The following is a 16613-nucleotide window of genomic DNA, read 5'->3' as shown; positions in this document are numbered from 1 at the left end:
AGGCAAATGATACAATTATGGATGGTTTTTAAAGAGTGCCTTGAGAGAATCAGAGGCTCAAGGAGAAGTTTAACCAGCAAAAGAAGGATCCCATCTCTTCGAAGACATGGAAATGCTTCAGATTGGCTAGTTGGGGACCTTGGTACTGAGGTGGTCTTCCTCAGGGAGGGTTTGACCTGGGAAGTGGTCAAGGAGGCTTCGGGATTAGCTTCTGATCTTTAGAGGGCCACTCGAGCAATGATTGCTGCTGGTACTTCACACTCTCAGAGGGAAATAGAGGAGGAGGTAGATTCAGAAGAAATTATGGAAGAAGAGCAATATGTTGAAGAGGGTGATGATTCTGATGATGACGGCCTTGATTTCGATGCAGATGCAACCGATAATGATGATGATTTGGCTTCTTATTTATGTCCCCTCTCTTCTTTCGTAGTATCTTTATTGTACCATCTTGGTTTGGACTTTAGACATTTGGATGTTAGACAAACTTTTCACCTTTTTGGACTATTTTATTGTGTGGTTTTATACTTTTGTAAGTTTGTTGAAGACTTGGAGAGTACTTGTAGTCCATGTTATTATGGAATATGGAGAATTGCAGAGTTGGAAACTATTAGTCTATTATTGTTACATAGCTTAGTAGACTTTTAAATTTTTGTATGGTTTGAATTTTGAATTGAATTTTGAAAATTTGAACTAGTTTATTCTCAACATGTGATAGGTCATATGTTTGTATTTAAAAAAGTATGTTACAATATTTTCAAATGCAATAAATTACAAAATTGACACAAATATATGCATATATGTGTGTTTGGACATAACATATATGTATATATTTAAAGGACTTCGTACACCCCACACGGGTCTCCTCCACCAATGATGCACGGGATCTAGGTTCGAGAACTTGTCTAACAACTTGGGAAGCCTAGGCAAAACCAACAGAGAGCATGACATGGGATAAACTAGACTAAGGCTCAACACATGAGCATAAGGCCAAGGCCTGGGGCTAGGCTTTTGTGGTTTGGGCGTGCCACTACTTAGGGTTTATTTTTCTTTCCTAAACCCTAATTTTAGAGAGAGAAGAAGAGGGAGATTAGAGAGAGGCGTGCCACCCTTTTGGCTCAGAGAGAGAGAGATTGAGGTCTCAAGTGTAGAGAATGAGTTTCTCATAGCTAGTTTACATAACATAAAGGCTAGGGTTTCTAGGGTTAGGGTTTTGTCACCATTTTGAGGCTTAATCTTGACCTTTGATCTAAGAGCGTTGTGGGGTGACGAGATCTCATCCATTCATTCCTTAGATCAGCCATCATTATTAAAGGAATGAGGTAGTACTATTATCCCTCAGTTTCCATAACTCCATTCTCATCAAATATTGTGTAAAGAAAGTATTACATCTATTTCAATTATTATCTTACACTCTTTTTTGAAAACAATCAAAATCTCTACACAAAACACTTTCCTAAAATTCTCAAATCAAACCATGACTTAATTGCTATAATTAAAAAAAAGGAAAATTTAGAGGTGGGGTGCACCACCCATAGGGTGGCCATGTGGGCCCCACGCTCCGCAACTCCGACTTAATCAAGGGATAACCCCACATTGAAACCTTTGACGGTTGTGCTTATACAATGCTCAGGATTATGGGTTTTTAGACATCACCTTGAGCCATAGCCTATCAAAACTCAGGTGAGTCTAGGCATTATAAATGCCTCACAGTCCAATGCGGATTACACTCTTATTGGAGCCAATAGTTAATTTCAGTACATGCTCTCATAAGGCTTTAAATGGCCACATAATCCTAACATCTCCTACTTGGCCTTTGAAGGCCTTACAATCTCTCCTCTCTTTCTTCAGCCCCCAATTACAATCTCTCTCAAGCATTTCTCACTTATTCTCTCTTACGCCTATTACATATTCTGTCGAACTCTTTTGTCATCAATCCTTTCCCTAAAGATTCATGGATGTGACATCTGTGGGAATTCTAAATCCTCTTTCTCTTTGCTGCTCGGATCACATCCTGAACATGGTTGTAGTCCATCTTTCTATACCATATTGCGAATCATAGACCTGTTGTCACATAATATATATATATATATATATATATACCATTTTTGCCGCAAGATCTACCCTAAGTAGTTACCACTATTTATCTTAAATATGAAAAGATTACAGAGTTATAAGCAATTAATTGTTGCAGAATAGTAACATAATACAGAAACATAAATATGATAATTAAAACAGCAAACCAGGATATATCAAATATGATCCACAAAGTATGAGTATACTCACTGATTTTGAATGTAAAAACAAATTTAAATTGCATAACTTACTGATTACATATACAGAGACTGGCAAACTTTTTCCACTCAGAAGGATAGTAGGAGGGTAAAGAAGATAGATTACAATCACACATTCTAAAGTAAAGTAGGCATATGGAAGTTACCGACTTTGATGTTATATAGATGACTGAATGTAGATGACTAACCTACTGTCTACAGAAAGAGTGAAGAAGAAGGAAGAAGGAGAGAGAAAGAGAAGAAGAGAATATGAGAGCTTGAGAATTTCTGCTGCTGCTTTGTTGCGTCCTTGATGCAGTCTGCCTTCTTCAACCGATCGAGTGGGTATTTATAGATGGTCTGCGAAGGAAAACTTGTGGCTGAAGACTGATAGCGTAACAACGAAGGAAAGCTTGTGGTTGAGGTTCGTTAGCGTAGCGACGAAGGAACCTGAGGATAAGGTTGTCGTATGAAGAGGGATACGTGGCAGGTGCAGAGAGTAGCCAGACGTTGAGGATGGTGATGGATGCGATGGCGAATCTTTTGTTGTCGTAATAATGGCGGTACGTGTGAGCAACGAAGAAGGAGAAGAGGCCACGTCGGTAGAAGCGTGACTATGATTCGACCCAAAATTAGTCACATCGATCAAATGGGGTAAAAGAGCATCTTTACTATTTGGAGATGTCTTGTCACTTTATAAAGAAGGAATCTTTACTATTGAGATGTCTTGTCACTTTATGAAGAAGGGAATCTTTCTTGTCGAGGCATCTTGCTTTATGATGGTGAGGACATATCGGCGAACTGTAGAGGCATCTTTCTTGTCGAGGCATCTTCTTTATGATGGTGAGGTCATATCAGCGAATAGTGGAGATATCTATCGGGAGATTATATTGGATCATATCGGGCCAGACTGTCGGGCCGTGTTAAGCATCGAGTCTTTGGCTGAAGTCGTCAAACAAGGGATTACCTGATTGGACAGTTTCTTCTGATGTTGTTGGTGCAGTAGTATCGGGAGCAAATATATAAAGAAGATTTTGCTCTAGTTCTTCTAAGGTAGCCTTAGGATGTGCTTGTTTCATTTTCTTCAGATAGGCCGAAAATGTGGGTAAACTGACTGTATTAAATGCTGGTGGGTTGAACACATTGGTTTGAAGAGGTATTCGTTTAAGGGGTAAGGAGGCAGGATTAGTACTGCAAATATCCCACCATTTGATTTTAAGGGTTTTGCCAAGCTTGGGAATATACTCATAATTATTTGTATTATTTTCAGAAATAGAGTAATCCCATTTTAGGATCCAAGGTATTTGGTATAGAGTCATGAAGTAGAGATGGAAATCATCTAAGTCAGTACAAGTATTATATTGTGCAAATTTTGTCTGTAAGGCTTGGAAAGCATCGAGTAAAATTTGGGTCTGTGATCCCCATAATAAGAACCAATGGCGAAACCAACTTGGGAATCTTTCAAGAATAGGGAGTTTGAATTGCAAATACCAGGAATGAGTATTATTTGGATTTTGGTAGGAGAATACTTTGTGCCATGCGTCAATGTACTTAGAATATTTATAATATTTATATTGGAATTCTGGATTCAATAATTTTTTTCCTTGAAGAGGATTGCATCCCCAATCATCGTAAGAAAGTAATTTTTTAATTTGAAATTTGGAGTAAGCATATACTTTAGTTGTACCTTGATAAAAATGGACAATTGAAACCGAACCAGTTTCCATAAGAATAGCTTCATACCATTCACGGGTTTTGACTCCGTTTGATGGATTCAAGTGGTTTACAAGATAAAGGGGAGCTATTTTATTTGGGTCAAGTTGTGCATGAGTATCAGAAATGGGTATATCTGATAAGAAGGCTGTGTCTATATAGACTGATTTGGCAGAGGTCGAGGTTTGTTTATTTGGGTATGTTGCCGGAGAAAACGCCGGACTTGGGGTTTGTATTGGACTTTGCGGAGGAGTATGTCGCAAGTATTCAGATACATTTGAGGATCTGAGAGGTGACATAGGTGTCAGACTTAGAGAGGAATGGATGGGCATAAGGGGCCCATACCTGTTGCTTGGTACTAAGTCCATAGGTTGTTTTCCTTTGTTGGTATTTGAAGACTGAGGATTATTCATATTGGTATTTTATTATTAAGAAAGAGTTGCAAACCGTAGGATGAAAATCCGTAGGATGAAATTGTATCGTCTTTAGGGTGAGATGGGTATATGCAGTCCCCCCTGCAAAAATTCACGGGTGAGAAAGTCAGGTAAAGAATTAGTAGAACCGTGAAGATGCTCAATAGAGAAATCAAAAGCAGATAAAATAGCCTGCCAGCGGGCGAATATTTGTTTGGATACAAGGTTTTGAACATCTTTTTGCAGAATGTCTTTGGCAGCTTTACAATCAGTACGAATAAGAAAATGTTGATTTAAAATGTCAGTTTGAAATTTACAAACACAGTGAATAATGGCAAGTAATTCTTTTTTGACGGTAGAATAATTTTTTTGTGTAGGATTCCAGGCTTTGGAAGTAAATTTTATTAATTGTTCTTTAGAGTCAATGGATTGTTTTAATATTCCACCTAGTCCTAATTCAGAAGCATCGCATTCAATGATTTTAGAAGCTGTTGGATCAGATAAAGTTAAACATGGAAGTTCTTTGTCCTTAAGTTTACGTCGCTGTACAGCCAAAGTATGAACATCAGTCCAAGGTGGAGGATGCTTCTTTAATCGGTCATATAAAGGTTTAGCATCAAGAGCTAGATTTTGGTAAAAATCACTTATATAATTTAAACATCCTAAAAATCTTAGTAATTCAGTTTTGTCTAAAATTTTGTCAGAAAATTTACCAGCAAAGAGAATAGATCTATCAATTGGGATAATGGTCCCGTGATTTATATTATGTCCTAAAAATCTATTTTTTGTTTGAAAAAGATTTAGCTTTTTAGCAGAAACTACTAATCCAATATTTTTAACTGTATGGATGAAAGTATGAAGATGTTTAAAATGTTGTTCAAGAGATTCTGAAAATACGAAGACGTCATCAATATAAACTATCATGAATTTATAAAAGGGATTAAAGATATCATTCATTATTTTTTGGAATTCAGACAGAGCATTTTTAAGACCAAAAGGCATAACATTCCATTCATATTGTTCAAAAAGGACATTAAATGCTGTTTTATTTTTATCTTCTTCTTTTATCTGTATTTGCCAAAAACCAGATTTTAAATTGAATTTGGAGGAGATTACAGCATGTAAGAGTCTATCGAGTAAATCTTTTTTATTTGGAATGGGATATCTAGTCCATTGTAAGACTTTATTGAGGGGTTTATAATTAATGACTAATCGTGGAACTCCTCGTTCTTGCTCAGCATTTTTATTGACTTAGAAAGCAGAGCAGCTCCAGGGAGATGAACTGAGACGTATAAGTTTCTTATGGAGTAAATCTTTTATTTCATGATGACACGTTTAACACAGAATTATTACAAACGTGTCATTATGAAATAAAAGATTTACTCCATAAGAAACTTATACGTCCAAGTTCATATCCCTGGAGCTGCTCTGCTTTCTATGTCAATAAAATGCTGAGCAAGAACGAAGAGTTCCACAATTAGTCATTAATTATAAACCCCTCAATAAAGTCTTACAATGGATTAGATAAAAAAAGATTTACTCAATAGACTCTTACATGCTGTAATCTTCTCCAAATTCGATTTAAAATCTGGTTTTTGGCAAATACAGATAAAAGAAGAAGATAAATATAAAACAGCATTTAATGTCCCTTTTGGACAATATGAATGGAATGTTATGCCTTTTGGTCTTAAAAATGCTCCGTCTGAATTCCAAAAAATAATGAATGATATCTTTAATCCCTTTTATAAATTTATGATAGTTTATATTGATGACGTCTTCGTATTTTCAGAATCTCTTGAACAACATTTTAAACATCTTCATACTTTCATCCATACAGTTAAAAATATTGGATTAGTAGTTTCTGCTAAAAAGCTAAATCTTTTTCAAACAAAAATTAGATTTTTAGGACATAATATAAATCAAGGGACCATTATCCCAATTGATAGATCTATTCTCTTTGCTGATAAATTTTCTGACAAAATTTTAGACAAAACTGAATTACTAAGATTTTTAGGATGTTTAAATTATATAAGTGATTTTTACCAAAATCTAGCTCTTGATGCTAAACCTTTATATGACCGATTAAAGAAGAATCCTCCACCTTGGACTGATGTTCATACTTTGGCTGTACAGCGACGTAAACTTAAGGCCAAAGAACTTCCATGTTTAACTTTATTTGATCCAACAGCTTCTAAAATCATTGAATGCGATGCTTTTGAATTAGGACTAGGTGGAATATTAAAACAATCCATTGACTCTAAAGAACAATTAATAAGATTTACTTCCAAAGCCTGGAATCCTACACAAAAAAATTATTCTAAAGCATAGATGGCACCTTTCAGTAAAGAGCAAAAGGAAGACATGATCCCTCGCGAGAGCTGAAGATACTGCTCGTGCCACATCAAGAACACAAGCGGGAACCTTCCTCGACTTGTCGGGGCCACTTGGCACAATATATATATATATATATATATATATATATATATATATATATATATATATATATATATATATATATATATATATATATATATATATATATTTATATTTATATATATATATTGTAAAAAAGCTGGGGTTAGCCCACTAGCTCATATGAACATATGAGCCCAACGGCCTAGATTGAATCTGGGCCGATTTGAAGATCACGGATATCCGTAGTATTTGAATTTTATTTATTTTTCTACGAATCCAAATCACTTGAAATTTTAAGCGTGTGTTCATTAAAAATAGGTGAAGCTTCGAAACATATCAAAAAAACATTTTACATGAAATAAATTGACCAAAATACCCCCGAAAAGTTTCGGGGGGTAGTTTGGTCATTTTGTTTTTGCGGATATTTTTTTTTATATTTTGATTAGGTGCGCCTTGATGAGAAGAACACACACCTAAAATTTCAAGTGATTTAGATTAGAAAAAAAAAAAAAATTCAAACACTATCGGACATCCGTGATCCTCAGATCAGCTCAGATTCAATTTGGGCCGTTGGGCTCATATGTTCATATGAGCTAGTGGGTTAACCTCAGCGTTTTCCATATATATATATATATATTGATATTTGTTTTATCACCGCTCATTTTTCTTTTTAGTGGGGCCACCATTTTTTCAAATCCATCTTAAAGTTAGATGTTTGATGTGTTGGGTGGCACAGTTGTTGAACTGCATCCCTTGACGCATCAAATACTTTTCCTTTATGTTTTGTGCCTTAATGTTTTGTTATTTTGTTTTTTGAGAAAATTTGTAATTATTTTGCTGAAGAAAACTAATCTATTTTTTATGACTCTGATTGTCGATGGTGAAAATTTCATAATTTCTTCTTGATATGGTTTATTAGTTTTCCTCTTTTTTTTTTTCTCTTTGGCTAATATGGAAAATATGTGGCTTTGGCAAAAGGGTTGTAAAGGAATTTTGATTTGTCTTGGCATTGGACTGTCAATGCAAGTTTATGGAGCACCTTCATTTGGATTGCAGGTTTCATAGAACAGTTAGTTAATCACTGAGGGATGTACACTTGTGTCATGAAACAGGTATAGCTCTATTTCATAATAAAACAGTAAGATCTCTCTTAGAGTTTGTGTTTAGCAGAAATTTCCTTTTTGAGTGCTTTGGACTTTTGTGATGTGTCGCTCCCCTTGTCTAAATTTATGTGCGGTGTTCTTCTTTTGTCACAAATAGTTTCATTCGCCCATTTTTTCCTTGTTTCTTAATAAAGTGATAATGAAGTCTAATACTATTCATCGGCTTGAAAGAGAATTTTTTTTGATAAATTGGTGCACTAATCGTCACATTGGAGCTGTCTAGCTTACCCATAGAAGTGCTCTTCCGTATGAAGCTGACAAATGAAAGGCAGTTCTACAGATATTGTAGCTATTAAGTTAGTGATCCCCGCTCGGTGAGTCCTTCCTTCCACGATGTCTGTTGGCACCACTCCTACATTTTGTCTCTGTGGGCCGAGGAGAAAGGGGGGGCTCAGTGGGAAGAGGATTGTACCATGAGAGAACAAGGAGGTCAACCTGATTAAAATATATAATTTGGATACTGGCAATGCAATGTAGTTGGACTCTCATGTCAATCCGAATGAATCAGTCTTTCCACGGACCGCAGAGGTAAATCTTTGCCTGCTAGGCAAGAGGATAGCAAGTTACAAATTCTGTCTCGGTAGAACATATTTTTTATTATATCAAGTAGTTAACGGTGGGGTTACCATCATCCTTTTTGTTGTGACGAATCTTGTATGTGTTCTTAAGAAAAGGAGTGAGTCAATATTTCGAGGTCTCAAAAGTGTGTGGAAACACATAAGAACTCTTGAATGGAAATGGAAAGGAGATGTAGCTCCAGTTCCTCTGGAAACGCTGTATTCATCTTCTTCATTTGGTTGAGAAACATCTCTTTGCTGTTTCCTACTCCTAGACACTAATCCACCCCTGGAGACCAGCCTTGATTAATGCTTGTAAGTGCAGTTCTTCATTTGACACTTAAGTATAGGTTTATCCACCACTTATCTTCCCTGCATGCACTTGAGGATTCTTTTGGCAGGGTGTACATGAGGTTTGTGTGTGAGCTATACGTTGGTTGACACAACTGGTTAATTGCAATTTGTGATGTTTGTTGTCAGATAAGAGGAATCATCAACCATTCTCTAGTGGAAAACTAGATGTGGGTTGGGATTTCCCCTTACATTTAATTTCTTATTTGTATTGCTTTGTAAATAAAGCTTTGCTAGTTGTCATGTCTCATGCCACATTTGGAAAGATATGTTGCATGCTCATGCCTAGACATCACAACTCGATGAGAAGAGATTGCATTTACATCACGAATATAGTTCAATTTGTTTTGAATTTTCTTTTAACTACAATCTTCACATCTAAAACATTTTTCGGCTTTCTTTCTATAATGAAGTTATCATTTGCATGGAGCAAATTGATCGCATTTGGTTTGTTAGATTTTTTAGTGGATAATGGCTAATTTACTGCTGTATTATTTTTCTTATATTCTCCATGTTTGAGAATATAAGAAAAGTATGTAGGCCCATTTGTTCATTTTCTGGAGTCTGAAGCACTCAGTTTTAATAAGGTGCATCATTTTTCTTTTCTTGAAATTTCAGTGGAATTCTTTTTGGATGGTTTTGCAGAAGTTACTTCTCTACCAATGGTTGGAGGAGTGCTTGAAACGTGGGGAAAAGGCATCTGATGATTCTTATTTTATTAACCTTGAAAATGTGAAAACATATCATCCAACCGATAAGAAGCTTGATCCAACCAAAGAAGACGTTTCAAATGATCAGGAATCTAAAAGTTCCAAAAAAATCAAAGTGCGTAATGAGGATTCAAAAGGTTCATCTGCAATTATGAACAAGGACACCTGGATAACAGCTGAGTTTTCTGGTGGCAATGTAGCATTGGAACGTCAAGTTGACAAAGTTCATCAGCCACTGGAAAAACCAAAAATTGGAACTGATTCTTCCAATTCCTTGTTATTGCAATCAAATTCTGAGGCTGCATATACGAGTACTGGAGAAGCACATCTTACAAATAAGGAGGTAATTTCCAAAGCATATCTATTTATTTTCTCATTTATCATTTTAATTTGGTCATAAATGTATCCTACTTTCGTTGTAACTGTTATTTATTATTCTTATCATGTCAATGGGTCCTTGAATAAAACAATATTGGGCTTCTCTTTGTACATGTTTTGTTCCTTTGTGAGTCTCTGGATTCTATTTCAGAAACTTCTTTTTTGAGAAAGAATTCAAGGTGACTGTAGACATGCTTTTCTTCCGTATACTGCATGGAGTAACTGTAACATTAGTTTTTCATATCCTGATTAGTGGTTTGCAGTTATCCTCAGCATACAAGCCACCAGATTTAAACAAGAATATTACAGAGATATTTGGGAGGCTTATTAATATTTATAGAGGTAATGAGTATGTTGTTATTGTTCTTATATTCAAGATTTCCTGTTCATTATTCGCAAAAATACTATGTTTCAAATTTATTCAATTGACGATGAATCATTGTGTATGAAATTGGAGCTCTCGGAGATGATAGGAGGTCATTCAGCTACTATAAGGCTATTCCTGTAATTGAACAATTGCCATTCAAAATTGAAAGTGGTGACCAGGTTAAACATCTCCCAGCCATTGGAAAGTCATTGCAGGACCATGTAGGTGGCCAGTTCTTGCTTTTGTATATGGATTTGGAAACATGCTATATATCTTTTACTCTGAGCAGTGTTTTATTTCAGTTTGAATCTTCATTGTCAGTAATATTTGTTTGAATTGAATTTTATGTATGTGAGAAATTCTTATAAATAGTATGCGCACGCGAGTCATGGTAGGATAATAATCTCGCAACTGGTAGCTTACTCTGCAGTCTGGCTTACTTGACTCTTGACTTTCTTTAATTTCATCATCAGTATAGTATTTATTGATGTCAACATAATTAGGTTGCTGTCAAATTGGAATATTCTCTTTATTCTGTAATCTTTAAAATTACGAAGAAACATCTAACGTTATTTATTTATTTTTGGTATTTTCTTTGCTGATAATCAATGTGATTAAATATGGAAAGGGAAAAGAGAGAGGAGGAATGTCCAGCCCTTCAATAAGGCAAATTCCCTCCAATAAGAAACTAATAGGGCGCAAACGAGAAAATAGTTAACATCAAAGCCTTTGGAACTTCACAGTTTCTGACTTTGATGGTCTTCTATAAGCTCAGCCTAGTAAGAAGTATGTAGGGGCCTTATATGGTCCTATGTTCTATATAATGATTGGGTCTTGTCAACCCCCCTACAAAATGAATTCAATGTCTTGAGACTAGCATTTAAAGAACGATTCGAAGAATTCGATGCTTTCCCATGTAGATACTCAAACAGATGGCATGTGCAATATGGATATAAGTTACTGCCCTTCTTAAACTGGATAATCAAAGGATATGAGCATTATCCAAAGATTACTATTCATGTCTTGGAGACTACCTTTTTTTCTTGCCGTAGTAAGATGCAATTGACATTCAAACTCATTATGAGGTAGATTATAGATCTGTGGGTCTGGATTTTTCTATTTGACCGTGAAATTCAGATTATATTTATCATGACTCTTCACGGATATGCATAATGCATCAAATGTAGTTTCCTTTGTTCGGATGAAGCACATTGGAGTATATTGTCATTCTATTTGAGAGAGGCTCTTAGCTAGTGTTATTTCTCTTCCATAACTTCTTTATAAAATTTGGTTGGAGCTTCCTCACAATGTTAGTTATTAGTTATCCTTGCTGAATAAATTGGATTGAAGGTTGATCCGAGGAAAATGGAAGCCCTTTTATCCTATTTGGTTGAACCACCGGTTTGACTGGTGGAAAAATTAAATATTAAAGAATGGAATGAAGATTTTATTGATGCAAAACAAGACGGCCCGTATTTCTAAAATTATTCTATTAAACTTTCAAGGGTCTATTTTTGGGGCCTCTATGTTTTTATTCTATTAAGATTAGTTAGAGATGTTATTGTCTTTTAGTATTATTTATTTTTGTGTGTGTCTGTGTCTCTGTGTGTGTTTCTAGGGTGGGGCTTATAATTGTTATTATGATTTATGTTTTAGTTAGGAGTTCTGTTTCAATTAGAAAAGGATTTAAGGCATCTATGGTGGGTTTAGTATGTAAACAGAGGTTAGTTTAGGGTTTTTGTCATAGGGATGAATACTATTAATTTGGAGAGCCTGGTTTCACTAGGAACGTTGCAAATTTGTGCGATGGTTACTATAGGAGGTCGCGGCGGCCTGAGTTTGTATTGGTGGTGGCACAATTTCATAGGAGGAATTCAAAGATCTGAAGAGGAGAATTCAAGAGCTGGTGATGTGCACTGACAACATTTGATTCTCCTGATGAAGGTTTGAGGAAGTGGTTCACAAGGTGTAGCTTACTTGTTCTGGGCGACGTTCAGTCGTCCATGACATTGACGGATCTGAATCCAATCTTAATGATGTTAAATTGCTTATTGAAGTTCTGCGGATTTTAATTCAACTCAGAACTAGGGGAGATGTATCTCACTTCATGTGAGGAGAGTGTGGTTCATGATCTTGAAGAGATGAGCTTTGGAGAAACTTTATTATCATCAAATTGTTTCCAAAATCAGAAAATCATAGATTCGGTCTCACCACCAATTCCCAATGAGTGCTTAAATGAAGGAGTTGGTGATCCTATTTTTTCTGAAAGTTGGGACTGTGAGGGGAACCAGGAAATGTGATCCTATTTTTGATGAAGAGGCTGTTGGCGAGGGAAACTAAGAAACCTTAGGTGAAGAAGATGAAGGCCATCTTGATGGGGTGTGGGGACTAAGAAATTGATGCAGCATAAGATTATGTTATTTTTAGTTTTCATTCTATTTCAAAGGATGTATATTCTATGTTTAGTTTTAGGATTTATTTAGGACTTTCAAGTTTTTAGGGCTTCTAGGATTTGTTTATATTTTATTTAATATTCACTGGTTACAATTTATGACAATATTCATAGTGAAAGGTGGACAATGTGATCTAGCCAAGTATATATAGTGCAAATAATTTTGCTTTATTTTATTTATACTGGCTAGAATACTTACAAGTGTCGAAAACTACAACTTCAGTTCCAAATAAAACTCTAATAAAATATAGGATCACCGCTTGCACGCCATTAAAAAACCTCTTATTCATACAAAAATCAAGATACAATGAGGAAGAGTGAATCATGAAACTTGGAACCATAAAGACAACTTACCTTGGCGAGGGTTACCCCCAAGGACTTATCCTCACACTGGGTTACCTCCATTGATGGCACACGACATTTAGCATCAGCTGTATCTGACAATTTTGGAAGCCTTGGCAAAACAGCTAAAAAACCATGAGAGCATAGCCATGGGAAGGGGTTTTCTCTTACCTTGGTTAGTCTTGGGCTTGCCCTACTTTCTGTCTGGCTTGGGCATGCCCCCATATTTTCTCTACTAACTTAGAGAGAAGATGACAAACAAAGAGAGAGAGTGGCGTGCTAGGCTAGAGAGGAAGAGAGAGATGATCAATACCAAGGTGCAATTAATCTCATTCCCCAGAGGGGGTATTTATAATGCAAAACAAGGGTTTTGGGGTTTGGTATCCTTATGGAGACTTATCTTGACTGTGGATCAAAGGTGACCTGTGGGCTAAAGAGATTTTAGCTATACATTTCTTAGATCAGCCATTGTAATTAAAAGGAATGTGTTAGAACTTTATCCCTTAGTTTCCTTAACCATAATCCCATTAAAATCTAATTTATAGAAAATATGACAATCTGTCATATGATTTTAATTAGTATCATGTAATTTCAATCAAACTCAAATTATACTATTTTTGAAATCAATTAGCTCTTTCTTTATCCAGTCTTCTAGATGCTTCTCTCTCAAAGATTCCACAAGAGAGAGAGAGAGAGAGAGAGAGAGAGAGAGATCAAAAGAAGTAGGGCGTGCCACACATATAGGCCCCTTGTGGGCCCCGTGCTCCATCCATATGGGCTCCACGTGCTGGGCCCCATCAAAATTTGGCCTTCACACTCTCGTAAATTTTAGAAATAGAGAAATGATTTTTAGAAATCATTTAGGGCCAGTTTGGATGTCAAATAAAAAAACCTTCACATTGAAAAAAATCATAAGTTTCTTCATCTTGAATTTAGAAACATTGCCGTCTTTTTTTATTATTATACTGGGCTGTTTGGATGGAGTTAACATACTAAAAGCAAAGTCGCATTCTAGCCTTCCAAAATTCTCTTGCCAATCTAAAAGATTTTCCTGTATCTCTCGCAGCAGTAAACAATTTGCTTCCATACAATAAGCAAACTTGCAACCCGAGCTTCTCCTTATTCATGAAGAGAAGGGGTTTCCCATGGGTGTGGTATGAGAGAAAAGGCTCGACTTTTGTTGAGAGAGAAAAGACCCGTCTTTTGTTGAGAGAAAAAAGGCTTTGGCCTTACAAAAATGCCGCCTAGGGCTGCCATGGATGGGGCTTGAACTCCTCTCTTTTTTTGCAACCTGAGCTTCTCTTTATTCATGAAGAGAAGGGGTTTCCCATGGGTGTGGTATGAGAGAGAAGGCTCACCTTTTGTAGAGAGAGAAAGGGCATTGGCTTTACAAAGACGCCGCCTAGGGCTGCCATAGATGGGGCATGAGCTTCTCTGGTTTTTTGCAACCCGAGCTTCTCTTTATTCATGAAGAGAGAGGGCTTCCCATGGGTGTGGTGTGAGAGAAAATGCTCACCTTTTGTAGAGAGAAAGGGTCTTGGCCTTATAAAGACGTCGCCTAGGGCTGTCATGGATGGGGCTTGAGCTTCTCGGGTTTTCTTAGAGAGACAAAATGAAAATGCTCTGTTAATTCAGACAGAGAGTAGATTTGGGGTTTCTTAGGTTTCACGGAGTTGTTGGGTCATGGGTTGAGGTTTGTGCAGGGGTGAGAGGGCTGCACTTTCATAAAAAAAAATTCAATTTTGACTTGAATGTTTTTTTACGATAACTTTTACCTTGACATTGCAGTATTTTTTATTTCAATTTAAAAATCTAACAAAATCTTGGGGTTGTCCAAACGGTTCAAATCTGTTTCACAAGATTTTTGAATTGCAATCCAAAAATATTGCAATTTTGGGTACATCCAAACTATCACTTAGTATTTTTAAATTTTCATTGTATTTATAAATCCCTGAAAAATCAATTTTGGCTATATTAAAAATTATTTTGGATAAAATAAAATATACAGGGCGCTTTAGAAATGCATATTAATATTTTTAAATTTAATTAACCCATAACCCATATTTAATCATTTTAAAAGCATTTTGATAGGAATTGGATCCAACTCGGTTAAGGATAATGTGAATATACTTAGGCACTCCATCTCTACTAGTCATCATGTCTTATACTTTCTCAAATGGACCCAATAGTTCTCATGACCCCCAACCCTCGCAGGGGTTTATAATTGGATTATCAAAGTCAACCAATAGGTGAATAAAGCACAATTTTAGTACATGAATTGCAGATTCTCACCTATAGACAAGTACTAGTCACACAAACCTACGCACACTATCCCAATGGTGTATGGGCTCTTCTGCACATGTATATGTTGGCTATGTGGCCTTTCAAGGCCTTAAAGCTAATAATCTTACGCTTAGTGGGAGTTAGAGAGAGACTGAATCTGGGTGCTTGGCGCACTGGGGCCCAGATTCATATACCCTGAGTATTTGAGACATTGAGAGTATACGTTTTGAAAGTGTGAACTCTCAGGGAAGTGTGAGGGTCACCTCCCAGTCAGGACTATATTGATTAGAATGCCTCATAGTTGATGTGATAAGCCAGGGCTTGGAGATTCCAATCAAGAATAATAGAACCCGAGAGTATTCGCTCTGTATGGAATGGTCAGCTCATGGGACATGAGCCCGTATCCCAACACGAGACGATTCCATGGCATGTGCACCCACAGTCGTATGGGGAAGCCACTCTTCTATAGTATTATCCGACTTAGAAGAGCTAGTGTGCATATGCTTTGAAAGGACCCCTGTATTTGAGTAGGAATATATCCCACAGGGGTGCACCAGTAATCCATTGAACCCCTGGTGACGGGAAGCTCTGGCTCAACGACTTTGGTGTGACCAATTATGTGTCCTTGCCATAGACTGTGGAGCATAGGTCCATTGGGTCGGTTTGAGACACCGGTGGAACGCCATTTAGGTTAACCCAATGGAAGACTCCGACTAGTGTTATAAGTCTAGAGATCTCATTTACCTTTGGCCCATAGTAATCTAAAATTGATGAGGAAATATTTTATATTGATGAAAAATTGTGTAATAATATTGAGGAATTAATTAAAGAATTTTTGGCATTTTTTTGAGATTTTTTCAGTTTTTTTTTTAAACAATAATATATGATTTTCAAATTTGTTTGACATAAATACCAAACAAGGACATTCTATGGGGATGCCACTTGGATCCCAAGTGGCCATAGGGTTGCCACGTGGCACCCTCACCTCTGCACGCGTGGATAACATCATGTTGTCGTTATATCTATGTGGGGACCTATTTGTCATTAATTCTTTTGTTGGTATTATGTTATAACATGTTATCTTGTAATTTAAAGTGTTATATATTGTTATGACTGAAGTTTGATTTAAGTCACATGTTTTTTTTTTGCTCATATGTGCCATGTTTGGCATGTGTGAAGTCATGGAATTTTGATAATTA

General features: G+C 36.3%; 1 protein-coding gene across 16 annotated transcripts in view; it reads left to right on the top strand.

The window, feature by feature from the left end:
• POL{LAMBDA} (DNA polymerase lambda (POLL)) overlaps positions 1 to 16613 on the top strand; it is a 74355-nt gene that overhangs the window by 7349 nt on the left and 50393 nt on the right. For all 16 annotated transcript variants that reach the window (XR_016042950.1, XR_016042952.1, XR_016042951.1 and 13 more), the window contains 3 exons: positions 9528 to 9935; positions 10234 to 10312; positions 10428 to 10558. Coding sequence is in view for 5 of the 16 variants with exons in the window: in XM_088849906.1 (XP_088706032.1) it covers positions 9528 to 9935; positions 10234 to 10312; positions 10428 to 10558 (618 nt within the window). In the remaining 11 variants the exon portion in view is untranslated. The remainder of the gene's footprint in view (positions 1 to 9527; positions 9936 to 10233; positions 10313 to 10427; positions 10559 to 16613) is intronic.

This window comes from Amborella trichopoda, chromosome 10 (assembly GCF_054954075.1).
Source record: "Amborella trichopoda isolate Santa Cruz 75 chromosome 10, AtrichopodaSantaCruz75HAP2 v2.0, whole genome shotgun sequence".
Classification (NCBI taxonomy): Eukaryota; Viridiplantae; Streptophyta; class Magnoliopsida; order Amborellales; family Amborellaceae; genus Amborella; species Amborella trichopoda.
The sequence above is the reverse complement of the archived record's forward strand: the minus strand, read 5'-3'. Positions and strand labels throughout refer to the sequence as shown.